Source organism: Aquila chrysaetos, chromosome 4 (assembly GCF_900496995.4).
Source record: "Aquila chrysaetos chrysaetos chromosome 4, bAquChr1.4, whole genome shotgun sequence".
Lineage (NCBI taxonomy): Eukaryota > Metazoa > Chordata > Aves > Accipitriformes > Accipitridae > Aquila > Aquila chrysaetos.
Genome location: NC_044007.1, coordinates 355,846 through 379,066, shown reverse-complemented (window position 1 = coordinate 379,066; position 23,221 = coordinate 355,846). Strand labels below are relative to the sequence as shown.

Sequence of the window (23,221 nt, the reverse complement as noted above, 5' to 3'; positions counted from 1 at the left end):
GCGTGGCTGGGACAGAGGAGCCCTTGGCAAGGAAAAGGTGCTGGACTGGCCTGGGGGGCACAGGACGAGCTGGAGTGGGCACAGGGGGAGAGAGCTGGGTGCACAAAGCCCCAGCTTTGTGGAGAGGCTGGTCCCATGGCGAGCAGGTCCCCGGCACAGCACCCGCCGGCACCGGCATGCTGCTCTTTGCTCCGTGGTGCATTTACGGTGGCGGCGCAGGGAAGGACGTGGGTCTGTGAGCCCCAAGCAGCGAGACAGGGCTGGTCTGCACCATCCCCACTCAGTGCGACCGTCACGGGAGGGTCAGTGTGGCACCGGCTCTCCATGGGACTGCTCTGCCAGCGCCTTTCCATGTACAGCGGTGCATACCATGGAGTAGCCCTGCTCTGGCTGTGTCCTTGTGGCTGGGTCCAGAGATGCCAGCGGACAGGACCACGACCCAGCTCCGCTGCAGAAGCTCAGGCAAGTAGTCTCCTCGGCCTGCCGCAGCACTTTGTGCTCGGTCCCGTGGCTTCACCTGCCTCCACAGGGCCGGTCCAGCCCTGGCACACCCCACTCTGCACTGGTGCCAGGGGCTGTCCATTAGGGGATGGGGCTCACGAGGGAATAAAGAGCCATCTCTGCTGCCCCAGCATAGCAGGGCCAGCCCCCACGCTCCTCAAACCTGTTCCAACCCTGCAGCCTCCTGCTGCAGGACCAGCTTCCAGCCCAAGGACTGAAGGGTGTTGGGCACGGACACCCCACCGTGCAAGGCTGCAGGCAGTGAAGCTCCTCTGCAGTATCGCGTGCCACAGCCATAGCCCACAGGCTGCGGCTGATGACAGCTCCCAGACCTCTGCACAGCCTGTACTCAGCCACAAGTGCCCTCCAGCCTTCTGGTGTGCACAGCCCAGCGTGCGACAGCCTCGTATTCCCCTCTGGCACCATAATTTGACTGTATAATGGCTGCATTGTGGTTGATCCTAGTGTGCCCAGGAGCTGTTCAAACATGAGTGCAGGGATGCAGGTCTGTGTGCAAATAGTGTGGCCTGCTGCACCCACCCGCTTCTCCTTCGTCTGGCCCCACGCTTTCTGAGCAAGGCAAGGAGGGCAGATACCCTGTCTCAGTGCAGCGGTGTCCACCAGGCAAAGAGCCTCCAGGGATTCTTCTGGGTGCCCGGTGGCTCCAGCCCCTGCTGACTGGTGCTGCTGTGGGGAGTGTGCCAGGGGACCAGGCTGAGCCCCTGTCCCTGGCAGAGGGGAGCAGCCTTTCTGTGCTGGCTCAGGGCTTGCTCATCCCTGTGCTGGTGTCAGCAGCAGCCCGAGCAAGTGCTGGTACTCCCTGGGGGTTGCTGCTTTGCCCCAGGCCCTTGAAGCACTCTACAAGGCTTTTGTGCAGAGATGAGCCCTGCACAAACTGGTGGCCAAATGCATGTGATGGCTCGTGGGGGCTTTAACTCCTCACAGGAGCCAGGCCTGCCTCAGCTAAGTGCTCCATGGGTCCCACCAGTGCTTCTGCTCCAGTCTCTCTGTCACACTGAGATGTCCCAGTGCACCCAGCAAGTCTAGCTCAGGAAGCAGAGGGTGCTTGCCTCTGGCAGATCTGGCTCAGCATGTCATGTTCAGGGGCAAGCACAGTGCCCTGAATATGCTCGGCCTTTGGCTGTTACTTCCTCCTGCCTGTGAAGTATTTCTTTTTCTTTTTTTTCCCAGTATTATTTAGCATGCAAACCATAGAAAAGTTGGTTTCTCACTGAGCTTTCCCATTCTCTCCCCTCTCTTCAAAGAGTCTTGACAGCTGTGAAAGGCGTGCAGCGGGAGGATGGAGAGCAAGCCAGCAGTGAATGGTCATGCTGCCCCCAACTCTCACCAGGAAGACATGCCAGGAGCAAACCACTTGAGCCAGGACATATTGCCTTGCAAACAGAAAAAGGCAGCTGACAGGGATGTGGTGATGATGGATGCTTCTAGTGAGCCCTCGCAGGCAGTTGGCAGCATTGCTGGAGTGTATGTAGAGGCTTCAAAGAAGATAATGAGCTTTTATGATGCCACCAGAGAGCACCTCCTGAGTTTGGATTCAGCATTCTGTCTTCTAGAGGCCCAGGCAGCCATGGGCTTCATCACTGACCCAGTGAAGAACAGGCATGTCTCTGTAGCAGAAGCTGTGGAGCTGGGGCTGGTGGGGCTGGAGCTGAAGGAGAGGCTACTCTCTGCAGAGAAAGCTGCTACTGGCTTCGTGGACCCCTACACGGAAGAGAAAATCTCCCTCTACCAGGCGATCCAGAAGGACCTGATCGGGAGGGAGCAAGGTACCCGGCTGCTAGAGGCCCAGATTGCAGCTGGAGGCATCATTGACCCAGCCACTGGCTGCTGGATCCCAGCAGATGTTGCCTGTGAGAGGGGATATTTAGATGAAGAAATGAGCCAGTTCCTTTCTGACCCCAGCAATGAGGACAGCAAAGGGTTCCTCAACCCCAGTACTATGGAGAGGGCCACTTATATGGAGCTTATAAAGAGGTGTGTTGTTGATCCGGCCTCAGGCTTCCTCCTCTTACCCCTGCAAATAACGTTCCCAGGGCTGGGAGGGAGGGTGACCAGCAGGGATCTGCTGGACTCTGGCATCATCAGCCCTGACATGTTCAGAGGTCTTGAGGAGGGAAGAGTTTCTGCCCAGGAGGTAGCAGAGAATGACTCCGTTCAGCAGTTCCTCCATGGGACAAGGAGCGTGGCTGGTGTTGTCCTGCCTTCCAGTGAGCGGAAAAGCCTTTACCAGGCCCTGAGAGAGCATCTCCTCCTGCCTGGTGCTGCTCTGATGCTCCTGCAAGTCCAGGCCTCCACCGGCAGCCTGACAGACCCCGTAAAGAACAAAACCTACTCAGTTGATGAGGCTGTCAGGGTCGGTCTTATTGGCCCAGAGCTTCATGAGAAATTGTCTTCAGCTGAGAGGACCATCACGGGGTACAGGGACCCCTCCACTGGAGAAATGCTCTCTCTATTCCAAGCCATCAGGAAGGGATTCATCCCCAGGGATCATGGCATTTGCCTTCTGGAGGCTCAGATGGCCACAGGGGGTATAATTGCTCCAGGCAGGCACCTCCGTGTCCCCACAGAGACAGCTTGCAAGTGGGGGTACCTGGACGAGGCCACAAGACAGCTCCTCTCCAGTCCTACTGATGACATGAAAGGATTCTTCGACCCCAGCTCCAAGGAGAAGCTGACCTATGCAGACCTGCTCAGGCGCTGTGTCACTGATCCCAACACAGGGCTCCTTCTGCTGCCACTTGGTGGAGACAGCAGAGAAGGATCTGAGGGAACCCCCCTCTTCTTCGACCATAGGACCCAAACAGCTCTGGAAAACACACAAGTACCCATTGCTTTAAGTAAATTCAAGGGAAAGTCAGTGTCTCTCTGGAAACTCCTCTTCTCAGACTACATCCAGAGTGAGCAAAGAGCTGCTCTCACTCAGCAGTACCTTGCAGGAACGCTCTCTATACAAGAATTGGGTAAGGCAGTCAGCGCCACCATTGAGGACGTGGCTTCCACTGCTAATGTCACCTTCAAAGGACTGAGGGACCAGGTGACAGCTGACCAACTCCTGAGCTCTGAAATTATCAGCAAAGATTTGTTTAAGAAACTGAAGGAGGGAGCAACATCAGCCAAAGAAGTTGTCAGCATGGACACTGTCAAGAAGTACCTACAAGGGACAGGTAGCATTGGTGGGCTGCTGCTTCCCGACTCCCAGGAGAAGATCAGCATCTACCAGGCAAAGCGGAAAGGACTTCTAATGCCAGGAACATCGCTGATCCTCCTGGAGGCACAGGCTGCCACTGGATTTATCATTGACCCAGCTGCCAACAAAAGGTATTCTGTGGATGAGGCTTTAAGAGCGAATGTCATTGGCCCAGATGTTTACGACAAGCTACTGACTGCAGAGAAATCGGTCACCGGCTACAGAGATCCTTATTCAGGGAACAAGATCTCCCTCTTCCAGGCCATGAATAAAGAGTTCATTGTGAAGGAGCACGCTATCCGCCTGCTCGAGGCCCAGATCGCCACTGGTGGCATCATCGACCCTGTCAACAGCCACCGCATCCCCGTGGAGGTGGCCTATAAGCGTGGCTACTTCGACAAGAAGATGAACTTAATCCTTTCTGATCCCAGCGATGACACTAAGGGCTTCTTTGACCCCAACACACATGAGAACCTCACCTACCTGCAGCTCAAGGAGAAGTGCATTACAGAGCCATCCACCGGGCTCTGCCTCCTTCCTCTGAACAGCAGGAAGCGCCAGTTCATTGATGATACCACCAGACGGGTGTTCAGGAGCTCCTGGCTGCTGGTCAGGTTTGGGCGGTTACGGGGGGAGAAGGTCTCCATGTGGGACCTGCTGAACTCCGAGTACTTCAGCGAGGGAAGGCGCCGAGAGATATTCAACCACTACCAGCTGAGGAAGCTCACCCTGGAGCAAATTCGAATCATGTTAGAGGAGGAAATGAAAAAATGGGCCCCCATCAAGTTCCCAGCCATGAGAGGCAGCGTCAGCGCTTACCACCTGATGGAAACAGGTGTCATTGACAAGGCCCTGTTTGAGAAGCTATTGGAGGGATCCGTCACACCAGAGGAAGTCTTGCACATGGACTCTGTCAGAAGGTACCTCTATGGCTCTGGCAGCATTGGGGGGATTGTACTCCAGCCATCAAACCAGAGGATAAGCATTTACAAGGCCATGAAGCAAAACATTGTGGTACCAGGAGTAGCCCTCCCACTGCTAGAGGCCCAGGCTGCCACAGGCTTCATCATTGACCCAGTGAACAACCAGAAACTCTGTGTGGATGATGCCATCAAGGAGGGAGTCATTGGGCCAGAAGTCCATGAGAAACTGCAACATGCAGAAGGGGCTGTAACAGGCTATAAAGATCCTTTCACAGGCAAGAAGATACCCCTGTTCCAGGCCATGAAGAAGGGCCTGGTTGCGGACAAACAGGCCATGCAGTTGATGGAGGTGCAGATGGCTACAGGAGGCATTATTGATCCAACATGTGGCCACTATATCCCCATAGAATCTGCCCAGAAGCGAGGGTGCCTGGATGAGGATACAAGCAAGGCCCTTTCTAAGCCCAATGACAACAACAGAGCCTTCTGCATCCCAGACAGCAAAGAGACCGTGACCTATGCTGAGTTAATCAAGCGCTGCCAGAAGGACGAGATCTCTGGCTTCCACTTGCTGCCTCTGCGACAGACAGCGGCTCCTGCCTACACCGACAAACAAATCCAACAGGTTTTCAAGGAAACTGTGGTGAAGGAAAAAGGGGTCTCCCTCTGGGAGCTGATCCACTCTGGGTATTTCACTGGGGAGCAGAGGAGTGACTTCATGGAGAGGTTCCGGTCTGAGGAAATGTCGCTGCAGCAGCTGGTTGCTCTTGTGCTCAGACTGGTTGGGGAGATGGAAATGAAAGCCCGCACCGAGATCACCTTGGACGGCTTGCGGGGCAGTGTCCCTGCAGTCTGGCTGCTGGATGCTGGCATCATTACTGAGAAGACGTTTGAAGAACTGGCTGAGGGCATAAGAACTCCCAAGGAAGTGGCTGCAATGGAGAGTGTGAAGAGGTACTTGCAGGGCACAGGCAGCATCGCCGGCGTATTCATAGAAGCATCCAAAAAGAAGATGAGCTTTTACGATGCCATGAAAAACAATCTCCTCCTCCCTGGGGCTGCTCTGAGGCTGCTAGAAGCTCAAGCAGCCACAGGATACCTAACTGACCCAGCAACAAACCAGAGACTCAGTGTGACGGATGCTGTGAAAGCAGCTGTTGTTGGCGAAGAGCTCACCGAGAAACTCCTTCTAGCTGAGAGGGCAGTGACTGGCTACACAGACCCCTACACAGGGAGCTCCATCTCACTATGTCAGGCACTCAGGAAAGAGCTGATTCCCCTGGGAGATGCTGTTCCCTTGCTAGAGGCCCAGCTGGCCACAGGAGGGGTCATTGATCCCATTCACCACCATCACCTTCCACTCCAGGCTGCATGCAGATATGGCTTCTGCGATGAGGACCTGATCCAAACCCTCTCTCAGCTGAATGACAGGACCAAAATCTTTTTTGACCCAAACACGAAAGAGAACGTGACCTACCAGCAGCTGAAGGACAGGTGCATTCATGAGGCTGAGTCAGGTCTCTGGCTCCTTCCTCTGTCAGAAAATGCGATGTTCTGTGTGGATGAACAAACCATGGAGGTGTTGAAATCTGTGACTGTTTGTGTCAACATAGGGCGGTTCAAAGGACAGACAGTGTCAGTCTGGGACCTTCTCAACTCTGAATACCTCTCAGACAGTAAGAGAAGAGAGCTAGTGCAAAAGTACAAAGATGAGAATACTGAAGTGCTACATGAAATCATAACAATTGTCACCACAATCATCAAAGAGACTGAGACACAAGGCAAGAAGTTTGCATTCAAGGGACTAAGGAAAAGAGTATCCGCCAGTGACCTCTTCCAGTCTCAACTGATAGACAAAAAAACCCTCGATGAGCTCAACCAAGGGAAGAAAACAGTCAAAGAAGTCACTGAAATGGACTCTGTCCGCAGGTACCTGGAGGGCAGCAATTTCATAGCAGGTGTCCTTATACAGCCAAGCAATGAGAAGATGAGCATCTACCAGGCCATGAGGAAGGGCATCCTGAGGCCAGGGACAGCACTGGTGCTGCTGGAAGCACAGGCTGCCACCGGCTACATCATTGACCCAGAGAAAAACAAGAAGTTTTCAGTGGAGGAAGCATTAACTGCAGGTCTAATTGGAGGGGAGATTTTTGAAAAGCTACTCTGTGCAGAAAGAGCCGTAACAGGCTACACCGAGCCCTACACAAAAGCCCCAATGTCCCTGTTTGAAGCTATGAACCAAGGGCTGATTGTGAAGAGCCACGGCATCCGCCTGCTCGAGGCCCAGATTGCCACTGGTGGCATCATTGACCCTGTACACAGCCACCGTATCCCCGTGGAGGTGGCCTACCGGCGCGGCTACTTCGACCAGGAGATGAACCAGATCCTGTCTGACCCCAGTGATGACACCAAGGGCTTCTTTGACCCCAACACCCATGAGAACCTCACCTACATGCAGCTACTGGAGAGATGTGTCCAAGATTCAGAGACTGGGTTGTACATGCTACAAGTTGTACAGAAAGGAGGAATGTACTTCTACATTGATGAACTTACAAAAAAGGTTTTGTGCTCAAAGACCCTTAAAGTGAAAATTGGAAAGTTTAAGGACCAAACAGTTTCCATCTGGGAAATTCTCTGCTCTCATTACATATCTGAGCAGATAAGGAAAGAACTAGTGATGCAGTACAAATGCAAAACCCTAACACTGGAAGACCTTATAGCCGTCATCTTCAAAATAATTGAGGATACAGAGCAAAGAGCAGAAGCCCTCAAGGTTAAAGGACTCCGGGGGGATGTGTCAATATCAGAATTGTTTAACTCTGAGATAATTGACAAGAAAACTCTAGATCAGCTGCAGGATGGAAGTCTCACGCTTGCCAGCCTCACAAAGAGGGACACCATCAAAAGGTACTTGGATGGCACTGGATGCATTGCTGGGGTTCTACTCCCATCGAAGAAAGAGAAGATGAGCATCTACCAGGCCCTGAAGAAGGGCCTCCTCACAGAGCAATGTGCACTGGGACTGCTGGAGGCACAGGCTGCCACTGGTTTTCTCATTGACCCACTAAAAAATAAGAAGCTCTCCGTGGATGAAGCCGTCACGTCCGGGCTAGTGGGGAGCAACTTGCACAAGAATCTCCTGTTGGCAGAGAAAGCTGTGACGGGATACACAGATCCTCATACAGGAAATAAAATATCCCTCTTCCAGGCCATAAGGCAAAAGATAACAGTCAAGGAGCATGGCACCCACCTGCTCGAGGCCCAGCTCGCCACCGGCGGTGTCATTGACCCCATGCACAGCCACCGCCTCCCTGTGGAGGTGGCCTACCGGCGCGGCTACTTAGATGATGATATGTTTCTTCTGCTTTCTGATCCAGATCATGGTAGCAAAGGTTTTATAGATCCAAACACCCGTGAGAAAATCAGTTACAGTCAGCTCCTGCAGAGATGTTACAAAGACAGAGATACTGGATTGTACCTGCTGCAGGTCATGGAAAAAGAAGATGACTATTTCTACATTGATGAGCAAACTAAAAATGCCCTATTATCTACAAAGGTACAAGTGCCTGTTGGAAAATACAAAGGACAAGTATTATCACTGTGGGAACTTCTCTGTACTGAGTATATCACAGAAGAGAAAAGAAAAGAACTGGTGAAAAAATATAAAGAAAAATCCAATCATATTCTACAAGGAATCATTGATACAATACTAAATATCATTAAAGAAAGAGAAGAGGACAGAAGTGATGTCTGGTTCCAAGGAATCAGACAACAAATAACAGCATCAGAACTTGTAAGTGCACAGATAATTACAGAAGAAACAATGGAAAAACTCCATGAAGGAAAAGAGACGGCACAAGAAATAGCACAAATCGATAGTGTGAGAAGATACCTTGAAGGAACTGGAAGTATTGCCGGCGTGCTAGTACCCTCCAAGGCCGACCCCGCCAAGATGGAGAAGATGACCATCTACCAGGCCATGTGGAAGGGCATCCTGAGGCAGGGCACGGCTCTGGTGCTGCTGGAGGCGCAGGCTGCCACCGGCTTCATCATTGACCCACTCAGCAACAGCAAGCTCTCCGTGGACGAGGCCGTCTCGTCCGGGCTGGTGGGCAGCGAGCTACAAAAAAAACTTCTTTGTGCAGAGAGAGCAGTGACAGGCTACACTGACCCCTACACAGGACAAAAGATGTCTCTCTTCCAGGCCATGAAGAAGGAGCTCATCGTCAAGGAGCACGGCATCCGCCTGCTGGAGGCCCAGATCGCCACCGGCGGCATCATCGACCCCGTGCACAGCCACCGCCTCCCCGTGGAGGTGGCCTACCGGCGCGGCTACTTCGACCAGGAGATGAACCAGATCCTCTCCGACCCCAGCGACGACACCAAGGGCTTCTTCGACCCCAACACCCACGAGAACCTCACCTACATGCAGCTCCTCCGCCGCTGCGTACCCGACCCGGACACGGGGCTGCTCATGCTCCAGCTGATGCACAAGGGCTCCGTGCTCTACCAGCTGACCGAGGACGCCCGGCAAGCCCTGCACGCTGCCCGCACCACCCTCAGCGTGGGGCTCTTCCAGGGCCAGAGCGTCACCGTCTGGGAGCTCCTCTTCTCCCGCTACGTCCCTGACCACCGGCGCCAGGACCTCCTCCAGAGGTACAAGGCGGGGACGGTCACCATCTCGGAGATGATCACCCTCCTCACCGCCATCATCACCGGGGCTGAGGGCCAGGGCCACGGCGCTGCCTTGGCCCGCAAGCCGACGCAGCGGGAGGCCCCGCCGTTGGCCGAGAATGGCGAGGCCGCGGGCTCCCAGAGCGGAGCGGGAGCGGAGAGGAGTTGGAGCGGAAGCGGGAGTTGGAGCGGGAGCAGGAGCGGGAGTTGGAGCGGAAGCGGGAGCGGGAGCGGGAGCGGGAGCGGGAGCGGGAGCTGGAGCTGGAGCGGTCCCTGAAGTCGCGCACCGTCGAGGTCTCGGCGGGTGGCTTCCACGGCAGGAAGGTCTCCCTGTGGGAGCTCCTCTTCTCCACGTACGTCTCCGAGGCAAAGAGGCAGGAGCTGCTGGCGCAGGTCCGGGCGGGGAGTCTGGCGCTGGACGAGCTGGCGAGGCGCCTCACCCTCCTCATCGAGGAGGTGGTGGAGCGGAGCAGCAGCATGAAATTCACGGGGTTCAGGAGGCAGGTGACCGCCTCGGACCTGGTGGACTCGGGCATCATCGACAAGGACACGCTGGCCGACCTCGTCCAGGGCTCCAAGACGGTGGAGGAGGTGACGGAAATGGCCTCCGTCAAGCGCTACCTGGACGGCACGGGCTGCATCGCCGGCGTGCTGGTGCCCTGCAAGGCCGACCCCGCCAAGATGGAGAAGATGACCATCTACCAGGCCATGTGGAAGGGGATCCTGAGGCAGGGCACGGCTCTGGTGCTGCTGGAGGCGCAGGCTGCCACCGGCTTCGTCGTTGACCCCCTCAGCAACAAGAAGCTCTCCGTGGACGAGGCCGTCTCGTCCGGGCTGGTGGGCAGCGAGCTGCACGAGAAGCTCCTGTCGGCCGAGAGGGCCGTGACGGGCTACACCGACCCCTACACCGGCGACCAGATCTCTCTCTTCCAGGCCATGAAGAAGGAGCTCATCGTCAAGGAGCACGGCATCCGCCTGCTGGAGGCCCAGATCGCCACCGGCGGCATCATCGACCCCGTGCACAGCCACCGCCTCCCCGTGGAGGTGGCCTACCGGCGCGGCTACTTCGACCAGGAGATGAACCAGATCCTCTCCGACCCCAGCGACGACACCAAGGGCTTCTTCGACCCCAACACCCACGAGAACCTCACCTACATGCAGCTCCTCCGCCGCTGCGTACCCGACCCGGACACGGGGCTGCTCATGCTCCAGCTGATGCACAAGGGCTCCGTGCTCTACCAGCTGACCGAGGACGCCCGGCAAGCCCTGCACGCTGCCCGCACCACCCTCAGCGTGGGGCTCTTCCAGGGCCAGAGCGTCACCGTCTGGGAGCTCCTCTTCTCCCGCTACGTCCCCGACCACCGGCGCCAGGACCTCCTCCGGAGGTACAAGGCGGGGACGGTCACCATCTCGGAGATGATCACCCTCCTCACCGCCATCATCACCGGGGCTGAGGGCCAGGGCCACGGCGCTGCCTTGGCCCGCAAGCCGACGCAGCGGGAGGCCCCGCCGTTGGCCGAGAATGGCGAGGCCGCGGGCTCCCAGCAGGAGCGGGAGCGGGAGCGGGAGCGGGAGCAGGAGTTGGAGCGGAAGCGGGAGTTGGAGCGGGAGCAGGAGCGGGAGTTGGAGCGGAAGCGGGAGCGGGAGCGGGAGCGGGAGCAGGAGCGGGAGTTGGAGCGGAAGCGGGAGCGGGAGCGGGAGCAGGAGCGGGAGCTGGAGCGGAAGCGGGAGCTGGAGCTGGAGCGGTCCCTGAAGTCGCGCACCGTCGAGGTCTCGGCGGGTGGCTTCCACGGCAGGAAGGTCTCCCTGTGGGAGCTCCTCTTCTCCACGTACGTCTCCGAGGCAAAGAGGCAGGAGCTGCTGGCGCAGGTCCGGGCGGGGAGTCTGGCGCTGGACGAGCTGGCGAGGCGCCTCACCCTCCTCATCGAGGAGGTGGTGGAGCGGCGCAGCATGAAATTCACGGGGTTCAGGAGGCAGGTGACCGCCTCGGACCTGGTGGACTCGGGCATCATCGACAAGGACAACGCTGGCCGACCTCGTCCAGGGCTCCAAGACGGTGGAGGAGGTGACGGAAATGGCCTCCGTCAAGCGCTACCTGGACGGCACGGGCTGCATCGCCGGCGTGCTGGTGCCCTGCAAGGCCGACCCCGCCAAGATGGAGAAGATGACCATCTACCAGGCCATGTGGAAGGGGATCCTGAGGCAGGGCACGGCTCTGGTGCTGCTGGAGGCGCAGGCCCACCGGCTTCGTCGTTGACCCGCTCACAACAAGAAGCTCTCCGTGGACGAGGCCGTCTCGTCCGGGCTGGTGGGCAGCGAGCTGCACGAGAAGCTCCTGTCGGCCGAGAGGGCCGTGACGGGCTACACCGACCCCTACACCGGCGACCAGATCTCTCTCTTCCAGGCCATGAAGAAGGAGCTCATCGTCAAGGAGCACGGCATCCGCCTGCTGGAGGCCCAGATCGCCACCGGCGGCATCATCGACCCCGTGCACAGCCACCGCCTCCCCGTGGAGGTGGCCTACCGGCGGGCTACTTCGACCAGGATGAACCAGATCCTCTCCGACCCCAGCGACGACACCAAGGGCTTCTTCGACCCCAACACCCACGAGAACCTCACCTACATGCAGCTCCTCCGCCGCTGCGTACCCGACCCGGACACGGGGCTGCTCATGCTCCAGCTGATGCACAAGGGCTCCGTGCTCTACCAGCTGACCGAGGACGCCCGGCAAGCCCTGCACGCTGCCCGCACCACCCTCAGCGTGGGGCTCTTCCAGGGCCAGAGCGTCACCGTCTGGGAGCTCCTCTTCTCCCGCTACGTCCCCGACCACCGGCGCCAGGACCTCCTCCGGAGGTACAAGGCGGGGACGGTCACCATCTCGGAGATGATCACCCTCCTCACCGCCATCATCACCGGGGCTGAGGGCCAGGGCCACGGCGCTGCCTTGGCCCGCAAGCCGACGCAGCGGGAGGCCCCGCCGTTGGCCGAGAATGGCGAGGCCGCGGGCTCCCAGCAGGAGCGGGAGCGGGAGCGGGAGCGGGAGCAGGAGTTGGAGCGGAAGCGGGAGTTGGAGCGGGAGCAGGAGCGGGAGTTGGAGCGGAAGCGGGGAGCGGGAGCGGGAGCTGGCGAAGCGGGAGCTGGAGCTGGAGCGGTCCCTGAAGTCGCGCACCGTCGAGGTCTCGGCGGTGGCTTCCACGGCAGGAAGGTCTCCCTGTGGGAGCTCCTCTTCTCCACGTACGTCTCCGAGGCAAAGAGGCAGGAGCTGCTGGCGCAGGTCCGGGCGGGGAGTCTGGCGCTGGACGAGCTGGCGAGGCGCCTCACCCTCCTCATCGAGGAGGTGGTGGAGCGGAGCAGCAGCATGAAATTCACGGGGTTCAGGAGGCAGGTGACCGCCTCGGACCTGGTGGACTCGGGCATCATCGACAAGGACACGCTGGCCGACCTCGTCCAGGGCTCCAAGACGGTGGAGGAGGTGACGGAAATGGCCTCCGTCAAGCGCTACCTTGGAGGCACGGGCTGCATCGCCGGCGTGCTGGTGCCCTGCAAGGCCGACCCCGCCAAGATGGAGAAGATGACCATCTACCAGGCCATGTGGAAGGGGATCCTGAGGCAGGGCACGGCTCTGGTGCTGCTGGAGGCGCAGGCTGCCACCGGCTTCGTCGTTGACCCGCTCAGCAACAAGAAGCTCTCCGTGGACGAGGCCGTCTCGTCCGGGCTGGTGGGCAGCGAGCTGCACGAGAAGCTCCTGTCGGCCGAGAGGGCCGTGACGGGCTACACCGACCCCTACACCGGCGACCAGATCTCTCTCTTCCAGGCCATGAAGAAGGAGCTCATCGTCAAGGAGCACGGCATCCGCCTGCTGGAGGCCCAGATCGCCACCGGCGGCATCATCGACCCCGTGCACAGCCACCGCCTCCCCGTGGAGGTGGCCTACCGGCGCGCGGCTACTTCGACCAGGAGATGAACCAGATCCTCTCCGACCCCAGCGACGACACCAAGGGCTTCTTCGACCCCAACACCCACGAGAACCTCACCTACATGCAGCTCCTCCGCCGCTGCGTACCCGACCCGGACACGGGGCTGCTCATGCTGCAGCTGATGCACAAGGGCTCCATGCTCTACCAGCTGACCGAGGACGCCCGGCAAGCCCTGCACGCTGCCCGCACCACCCTCAGCGTGGGGCTCTTCCAGGGCCAGAGCGTCACCGTCTGGGAGCTCCTCTTCTCCCGCTACGTCCCCGACCACCGGCGCCAGGACCTCCTCCGGAGGTACAAGGCGGGGACGGTCACCATCTCGGAGATGATCACCCTCCTCACCGCCATCATCACCGGGGCTGAGGGCCAGGGCCACGGCGCTGCCTTGGCCCGCAAGCCGACGCAGCGGGAGGCCCCGCCGTTGGCGAATGGCGAGGCCGCGGGCTCCCAGCAGGAGCGGGAGCGGGAGCGGGAGCGGGAGCAGGAGTTGGAGCGGAAGCGGGAGTTGGAGCGGGAGCAGGAGCGGGAGTTGGAGCGGAAGCGGGAGCGGGAGCGGGAGCGGGAGCAGGAGCGGGAGCTGGAGCTGGAGCGGTCCCTGAAGTCGCGCACCGTCGAGGTCTCGGCGGGTGGCTTCCACGGCAGGAAGGTCTCCCTGTGGGGAGCTCCTCTTCTCCACGTACGTCTCCGAGGCAAAGAGGCAGGAGCTGCTGGCGCAGGTCCGGGCGGGGAGTCTGGCGCTGGACGAGCTGGCGAGGCGCCTCACCCTCCTCATCGAGGAGGTGGTGGAGCGGAGCAGCAGCATGAAATTCACGGGGTTCAGGAGGCAGGTGACCGCCTCGGACCTGGTGGACTCGGGCATCATCGACAAGGACACGCTGGCCGACCTCGTCCAGGGCTCCAAGACGGTGGAGGAGGTGACGGAAATGGCCTCCGTCAAGCGCTACCTGGACGGCACGGGCTGCATCGCCGGCGTGCTGGTGCCCTGCAAGGCCGACCCCGCCAAGATGGAGAAGACCATCTACCAGGCCATGTGGAAGGGGATCCTGAGGCAGGGCACGGCTCTGGTGCTGCTGGAGGCGCAGGCTGCCACCGGCTTCGTCGTTGACCCGCTCAGCAACAAGAAGCTCTCCGTGGACGAGGCCGTCTCGTCCGGGCTGGTGGGCAGCGAGCTGCACGAGAAGCTCCTGTCGGCCGAGAGGGCCGTGACGGGCTACACCGACCCCTACACCGGCGACCAGATCTCTCTCTTCCAGGCCATGAAGAAGGAGCTCATCGTCAAGGAGCACGGCATCCGCCTGCTGGAGGCCCAGATCGCCACCGGCGGCATCATCGACCCCGTGCACAGCCACCGCCTCCCCGTGGAGGTGGCCTACCGGCGCGGCTACTTCGACCAGGAGATGAACCAGATCCTCTCCGACCCCAGCGACGACACCAAGGGCTTCTTCGACCCCAACACCCACGAGAACCTCACCTACATGCAGCTCCTCCGCCGCTGCGTACCCGACCCGGACACGGGGCTGCTCATGCTCCAGCTGATGCACAAGGGCTCCGTGCTCTACCAGCTGACCGAGGACGCCTGGCAAGCCCTGCACGCTGCCCGCACCACCCTCAGCGTGGGGCTCTTCCAGGGCCAGAGCGTCACCGTCTGGGAGCTCCTCTTCTCCCGCTACGTCCCCGACCACCGGCGCCAGGACCTCCTCCGGAGGTACAAGGGGGGGACGGTCACCATCTCGGAGATGATCACCCTCCTCACCGCCATCATCACCGGGGCTGAGGGCCAGGGCCACGGCGCTGCCTTGGCCCGCAAGCCGACGCAGCGGGAGGCCCCGCCGTTGGCTGAGAATGGCGAGGCCGCGGGCTCCCAGCAGGAGCGGGAGCGGGAGTTGGAGCGGAAGCGGGAGTTGGAGCGGGAGCAGGAGCGGGAGTTGGAGCGGAAGCGGGAGCGGGAGCGGGAGCGGGAGCGGGAGCGGGAGTTGGAGCGGAAGCGGGAGCGGGAGCGGGAGCGGGAGCAGGAGCGGGAGCTGGAGCGGAAGCGGGAGCTGGAGCTGGAGCGGTCCCTGAAGTCGCGCACCGTCAAGGTCTCGGCGGGTGGCTTCCACGGCAGGAAGGTCTCCCTGTGGGAGCTCCTCTTCTCCACGTACGTCTCCGAGGCAAAGAGGCAGGAGCTGCTGCGCGCAGGTCCGGGCGGGGAGTCTGGCACTGGACGCGCTGGCGAGCGCCTCACCCCCTCATCGAGGAGGTGGTGGAGCAGAGCAGCAGCATGAAATTCACGGGGTTCAGGAGGCAGGTGACCGCCTCGGACCTGGTGGACTCGGGCATCATCGACAAGGACACGCTGGCCGACCTCGTCCAGGGCTCCAAGACGTGGAGGAGGTGACGGAATGGCCTCCGTCAAGCGCTACCTGGACGCACGGGCTGCATCGCCGGCGTGCTGGTGCCCTGCAAGGCCGACCCCGCCAAGATGGAGAAGATGACCATCTACCAGGCCATGTGGAAGGGATCCTGGCAGGGCACGGCTCTGGTGCTGCTGAGGCGCAGGCTGCCACCGGCTTCGTCGTTGACCCGCTCAGCAACAAGAAGCTCTCCGTGGACGAGGCCGTCTCGTCCGGGCTGGTGGGCAGCGAGCTGCACGAGAAGCTCCTGTCGGCCGAGAGGGCCGTGACGGGCTACACACCGACCCCTACACCGGCGACCAGATCTCTCTCTTCCAGGCCAGAAGAAGGAGCTCATCGTCAAGGAGCACGGCATCCGCCTGCTGGAGGCCCAGATCGCCACCGGCGGCATCATCGACCCCGTGCACAGCCACCGCCTCCCCGTGGAGGTGGCCTACCGGCGCGGCTACTTCGACCAGGAGATGAACCAGATCCTCTCCGACCCCAGCGACGACACCAAGGGCTTCTTCGACCCCAACACCCACGAGAACCTCACCTACATGCAGCTCCTCCGCCGCTGCGTACCCGACCCGGACACGGGGCTGCTCATGCTGCAGCTGATGCACAAGGGCTCCGTGCTCTACCAGCTGACCGAGGACGCCCGGCAAGCCCTGCACGCTGCCCGCACCACCCTCAGCGTGGGGCTCTTCCAGGGCCAGAGCGTCACCATCTGGGAGCTCCTCTTCTCCCGCTACGTCCCCGACCACCGGCGCCAGGACCTCCTCCGGAGGTACAAGGGGGGGACGGTCACCATCTCGGAGATGATCACCCTCCTCACCGCCATCATCACCGGGGCTGAGGGCCAGGGCCACGGCGCTGCCTTGGCCCGCAAGCCGACGCAGCGGGAGGCCCCGCCGTTGCCGAGAATGGCGAGGCCGCGGGCTCCCAGCAGGAGCGGGAGCGGGAGTTGAGCGGAAGCGGGAGTTGGAGCGGGACAGAGCGGGAGTTGGAGCGGAGCGAGCGGAGCGGGAGGGAGCGGGAGCAGAGCGGTTGGAGCGGAAGCGGGAGCGGAGCGGGAGCGGGAGCAGCGGGAGCTGGAGCGGAAGCGGGAGCTGGAGCTGGAGCGGTCCCTGAAGTCGCGCACCGTCGAGGTCTCGGCGGGTGGCTTCCACGGCAGGAAGGTCTCCCTGTGGGAGCTCCTCTTCTCCACGTACGTCTCCGAGGCAAAGAGGCAGGAGCTGCTGGCGCAGGTCCGGGCGGGGAGTCTGGCGCTGGACGAGCTGGCGAGGCGCCTCACCCTCCTCATCGAGGAGGTGGTGGAGCGGAGCAGCAGCATGAAATTCACGGGTTCAGGAGGCAGGTGACCGCCTCGGACCTGGTGGACTCGGGCATCATCGACAAGGACACGCTGGCCGACCTCGTCCAGGGCTCCAAGACGGTGGAGGAGGTGACGGAAATGGCCTCCGTCAAGCGCTACCTGGACGGCACGGGCTGCATCGCCGGCGTGCTGGTGCCCTGCAAGGCCGACCCCGCCAAGATGGAGAAGATGACCATCTACCAGCCATGTGGAAGGGATCCTGAGGCAGGGCACGGCTCTGGTGCTGCTGGAGGCGCAGGCTGCCACCGGCTTCGTCGTTGACCCGCTCAGCAACAAGAAGCTCTCCGTGGACGAGGCCGTCTCGTCCGGGCTGGTGGGCAGCGAGCTGCACGGAAGCTCCTGTCGGCCGAGAGGGCCGTGACGGGCTACACCGACCCCTACAACCGGCGACCAGATCTCTCTCTTCCAGGCCATGAAGAAGGAGCTCATCGTCAAGGCACGGCATCCGCCTGCTGGAGGCCCAGATCGCCACCGGCGGCATCATCGACCCCGTGCACAGCCACCGCCTCCCCGTGGAGGTGGCCTACCGGCGCTACCGCTACTTCGACCAGGAGATGAACAGATCCTCTCCGACCCCAGCGACGACACCAAGGGCTTCTTCGACCCCACACCCACGAGAACCTCACCTACATGCAGCTCCTCCGCCGCTGCGTACCCGACCCGGACACGGGGCTGCTCATGCTGCAGCTGATGCACAAGGGCTCCGTGCTCTACCAGCTGACCGAGGACGCCCGGCAAGCCCTGCACGCTGCCCGCACCACCCTCAGCGTGGGGCTCTTCCAGGGCCAGAGCGTCACCGTCTGGGAGCTCCTCTTCTCCCGCTACGTCCCCGACCACCGGCGCCAGGACCTCCTCCGGAGGTACAAGGCGGGGACGGTCACCATCTCGGAGATGCTCACCCTCCTCACCGCCATCATCACCGGGGCTGAGGGCCAGGGCCACGGCGCTGCCTTGGCCCGCAAGCCAACGCAGCGGGAGGCCCCGCCGTTGGCCGAGAATGGCGAGGCCGCGGGCTCCCAGCAGGAGCGGGAGCGGGAGCGGGAGCAGGAGTTGGAGCGGAAGCGGGAGTTGGCGGAGGAGCGGGAGTTGGACGGAGCGGAGCGGGACGGCGGGAGCAGGCGGGAGTTGGAGCGGAAGCGGGAGTTGGAGCGGGAGAGGGGAGTTGGGAGCGGGAGCGGGAGCGGAGCGGGAGGAGCGGGAGTTGGAGCTGGGAGCGGAGGGAGGAGCGGGAGCTGGAGCGACGGAGCTGGAGCTGGAGCGGTCCCTGAAGTCGCGCACCGTCGAGGTCTCGGCGGGTGGCTTCCACGGCAGGAAGGTCTCCCTGTGGGAGCTCCTCTTCTCCACGTACGTCTCCGAGGCAAAGAGGCAGGAGCTGCTGGCGCAGGTCCGGGCGGGGAGTCTGGCGCTGGACGAGCTGGCGAGGCGCCTCACCCTCCTCATCGAGGAGGTGGTGGAGCGGAGCAGCAGCATGAAATTCACGGGGTTCAGGAGGCAGGTGACCGCCTCGGACCTGGTGGACTCGGGCATCATCGACAAGGACACGCTGGCCGACCTCGTCCAGGGCTCCAAGACGGTGGAGGAGGTGACGGAAATGGCCTCCGTCAAGCGCTACCTGGACGGCACGGGCTGCATCGCCGGCGTGCTGGTGCCCTGCAAGGCCGACCCCGCCAAGATGGAGAAGATGACCATCTACCAGGCCATGTGGAAGGGGATCCTGAGGCAGGGCACGGCGCTGGTGCTGCTGGAGGCGCAGGCTGCCACCGGCTTCGTCGTTGACCCGCTCAGCAACAAGAAGCTCTCCGTGGACGAGGCCGTCTCGTCCGGGCTGGTGGGCAGCGAGCTGCACGAGAAGCTCCTGTCGGCCGAGAGGGCCGTGACGGGCTACACCGACCCCTACACCGGCGACCAGATCTCTCTCTTCCAGGCCATGAAGAAGGAGCTCATCGTCAAGGAGCACGGCATCCGCCTGCTGGAGGCCCAGATCGCCACCGGCGGCATCATCGACCCCGTGCACAGCCACCGCCTCCCCGTGGAGGTGGCCTACCGGCGCGGCTACTTCGACCAGGAGATGAACCAGATCCTCTCCGACCCCAGCGACGACACCAAGGGCTTCTTCGACCCCAACACCCACGAGAACCTCACCTACATGCAGCTCCTCCGCCGCTGCGTACCCGACCCGGACACTGGTCTTTATTTCCTTAAGATTTTTAGAAAATAATTGTAAAACCTTTTGCAATTTTTTGTTTATTATTGCATTGATGAAGATATTAGCTATTGTGAATATTTCATTTGCTGCTGGCATTTTTCTTTCTTTTTTTAAATCCTATTTTTTAAAATTCTAATTCCATGCTGAAATTTTCCTTATTGTTCTCTTTCCCTTTCAATAACCTATGCACATCAGGTATCGCTTTTAAATGTCTTCCCTGAGCGCTGTGGTATAGCCTATTAAGCCTTTGTCTTCTGTAGTCTTTCAGGAACGCTGGAGTCAGCCTGGGTTATCTCCATTTCTTTTTGTGAAATATATTGTCCTCATTTTCCTACTGCACATTTGAATGGAAGTATGTCTTTTATGGCATATGAGTTGTAGTTAGAGTGGTATTTTTATTCTCCTTCAAGTTGGTTTTCTTATGCATAAAGAACATTTTTTTTCCAGAAGATTTGCAGGCCATTATTTTAGTTGCAGGTTTTCAAATCTGAATTTTACATGGAGACCAGATTTCCAGGTAGGCACTATGTCAGGCTGGTGTTAGGTGTTTACTGCACTGGGGTATATTACCCGCATTTGCTCTTAATGCCTCAGCCTGTCTAGCTTTTCTGGGGGTGTCTGGACTACATACACTCAGCTTAGAGTGGTCTGGTCTCTCACTGATAGGTACACTCAATTCACTCACATGCTTGCTTTCCCTCCCTCCAATTCCCCAGCTCTCCATGGAGCCTCTATAGAGAGCTGTGCTGTGGGATCCACGCGGGTGTTGAGAGCCCATAGTGTACATTGTCGTGCCATATTTCTAGTCTATCTATCCACGGTCAGGGGAGCCAGCAGCGGAGCATCCATTCCCTCTAGCTGGGGCCTCTGCGCATTTCTCAGCTCCTTTTGCCATCCTGTGTCCTGAGATGACTCAGCCCACGTGCCACACTCCTGGATAGGAGGTAGCCCCAGAACCATGCTGCCGTAGAGTAGAATAATTCCACTACTGTTTAATAGGAGGAAACTTACTCTCCTTAAACACATTACCTTAGGCTATTTGCCTTAATTAACCCAGTAGCGTCCTGGAAAATGGAATTTTTGCCACAGCTTTTACAGCTGATAGCTGTAAACAAGCATAGATTAGTTGTGGAACTCCTTACCATAACCTGCTGTGTAGCCTGGAGATTTGCATGGGCCCAAAAAGTGGTGGGACAAATTAATAGGAGGGAAGTCCACTGAGGGCTGTTAAATGCAAAGACACGCTTCTGTCTCAGGAGGTGCCTCAGTCGCAGGTTGCTAGAAGATGGAAGACAGGGTCAGGGAGGTGTTGGTACGGACTTGCACTGCTAGTACATAGTTAGTGCAGACTCTGATAGACTCCACAGAGCTGGCCACAGCATAGTGGAGACACGGCCCTCTGCTTTGGGCTGGTATAACTGCGACTGTCCTACCACCATCTGCATTAAGAACATGGGGAAGCACCAGAAATGCCACAGTTTACTCAAAGTGTCAGAGCATAACGGGAAAGTTTTACAGCTCTCAGGCCTCACCGCACTTTGTACTGGGGTTAGTTCAGCTTCTTCCCGCACCAGCCTGCAGACACTGTAATGCCATCTCCAGAGGGCCTTGATGATTCAGGCTCCCATGTCAACCAAGAGGCTTCGCATTCATCTTGCAGACTTCTGCTCTTTCCTCGAAACGGATTAGAAAATGCTTTAGCCAGATGCAGGGTGAATGTCCAAGTCATGTCTTTCACACACTCTAGCCTTGTGCCATCTCAAGATCTCGGAGCCCTGTGTGCTGCTACAGCGTAAGAGGGCTCGCTGCCGGCTGCTGCACAAGCGAAAGCACCTGGCTGGATGGACTCTTGCCCTGTTGCATCACAGCCATTCTTACATTCCTGCCCATACCCCTTGCCCTCAGACTGTCTTCTCTTATTCAGTCTTTAGTTCTGCATCTTTCAACCTCCACCACACTTTTCACCTGATCTCCCATTTCCCAGCCTTCTTGTCCATTAGCTTGTGCCTTGCTAGCAAAGCCATGGAGACCCAGCAATCCCTGTGGAGCAGGATGGACGCCTGCAGCCCTCCAGCTGTCGTTTAGCCCTTCCCCTTTCCAGGGTCTCTTTTCTGGTGATAAGGTCTTTCTGACAGCTGTCCCATGTTTGTACTAAACCTAGCTGCTATAAGGCCATTTCTTGATAGGATCTTTGGTCTTACACACCTAGCCAAAAGCCATTTAACTAAACCTAACTGAAAGCTAGTGGCTTATTTTTTATATATCCACTAGGATATACAAGAGAAAAGGAACCAAGAGGAAACCTCATAGTATTCTGAAGTTCTCAGTTTCCCAGCCCTGGGCCAGAGTATCATCTGCCAAGGGTCAGCTCCACAAAGCTTGGCTGTTATCACCTCGTGGCACTGGATACAGAAAAAGCCAGTCTCACACAGAGATCAGGAACTGGAGGAGGACTGCACAGGGTGAAAAGCACGCACTAAGGAAAGGAAGGCAGGGTAGGGTCTCATGAAGCTTGGCTGCCGTCCCCACTGTGCTGCTCTGGACCTCCCAAGGACTGCGCGGGGAGCAGCTCACGGCTCTCCTCGGCAGGTTACTGGCAGGCGGCACTGAAGAGTCATCCTGCGGCTGGAGCAGCCTTCCTGGGCAGCATGTTAGCCTGGCCCTGGAGTGGAGGCTACAGCACAGGTGCAGAAGCAGCCTGGTTAAAGACGGTCAGTTCATCCCCGGGCAGGGGATCAGGGACCTCTCTGGCCATATGGAGCATCACGGCTCACCTCAGGAGTCGTGTTGGACAGCCACACACTTGAACAGCCAGGAGCTAGCAGTATCTCTGTGGGAAATTCCTGTCCCAGAGCAGGCAATGATGCCTAACAGGAACGTTGTGGTGGTGACGGTCCTCCCTGATGAGGGACCCAGAGCTGAGGCAAAACAAAATTTGGGGCTTGTGATCCGGAGTCGCATTGTGACTCACCTGCAGGGCAGAGGTTTCTGGAAAGGCTCATAATAAGTGCTGGGGAGGAGACAGTGACCCTGGGCCCCACACAGAAAAAGATGGAGTAAAGAGGTTCTGGCGTTAAAATGTAGGCTTCAGGCAGGAAGGTGAAAGCCAGGCCCTCTATGACAGCATTCCCTGAAACGGTCCAGGTACCACATGGAGGTCAGATAGTAAAGCAGAGACATGAATTCATAAAATGGGGCTGAGAAGCTGAAAAGATGTTGTCATAAAAGTTTTGCATCTCCAAGCAAAGGAGAGGCCAAACTCGCACCATTCAGATGTGGTGAAAACCAGCATGAAGAAAAGGAAAAGGGAAGTGCAGTTTAAAGAAGCAGAATCTTGTTTAAACACAATACAGAAAAAAGTAGAGAACCAGGTATAAATGTAATATATAGGGCTGAGGAACCGGAATGCCTCATCTTCAATGAAACACTGGCATGCCATGGGCTTCTTGGGAGGAGGCTCACCAGGACGCTGTGATGCCAAAGTATAAAAATGCACAGGAGTGGCAGAGGAGGGTGTGCTGGTGGCAGCGTGAGGCTGGTATCAGTGAGCTTAGAGGTGGGTCAAAGTCACAAATACACCAACTGAGAACTCTGGACCGAAATCCCAGCTCCAGGGAGCAGGACAAGAGGAAGGCAAGCAGACAGACTTAAAGGACAGTGGCTATCTGTGCAGAGACTGAGCTAGGTAGATAGTGTCTTCTGCGGTCAGGAGGAAGGGCAGATCCTGAGCAGGGACATAAAAACATAAATGACATGGGCAAGGCAAGCAGGGAACTAATATTTGCTATTTTCCCTATGAACTAGGTTGTGGGGAAACAGCAGGAAAGATTTCTGCACACAGCAGACAGTTAAACTGTGGCAGTTGCTGCTGGGATGTCATGGAGGCAAAAGCTGCAAAGGCTCAAAGGAGAGAAAAGACAAGAAAAAGTGAGCCTTCTTCTCAGAGAGGGAGTCACCAGCGGGGCCCAGAGGGACCCATGCTGAG

The 23,221-nt window shown here is 58.8% G+C and overlaps 1 protein-coding gene across 1 annotated transcript; it reads left to right on the top strand.

Moving 5' to 3' along the window:
* Positions 1-1,615: 1,615 nt before the first annotated feature.
* Positions 1,616-19,671, top strand: EPPK1 (epiplakin 1). Its single transcript, XM_041123129.1, is given in 21 exon segments — positions 1,616-9,454; positions 9,505-10,866; positions 10,969-11,328; positions 11,330-13,243; positions 13,246-13,746; positions 13,801-13,938; positions 13,940-15,458; positions 15,497-15,805; positions 15,808-15,950; positions 15,953-15,992; positions 15,995-16,519; positions 16,685-16,993; positions 16,996-17,209; positions 17,211-17,359; positions 17,362-17,405; positions 17,407-17,465; positions 17,467-17,588; positions 17,591-17,635; positions 17,638-17,925; positions 17,967-18,097; positions 18,250-19,671. Coding segments are annotated over 21 exon segments (16,824 nt in total). The 5' UTR covers positions 1,616-1,801; the 3' UTR covers positions 19,249-19,671.
* The last annotated feature ends 3,550 nt before the right edge of the window (positions 19,672-23,221 follow it).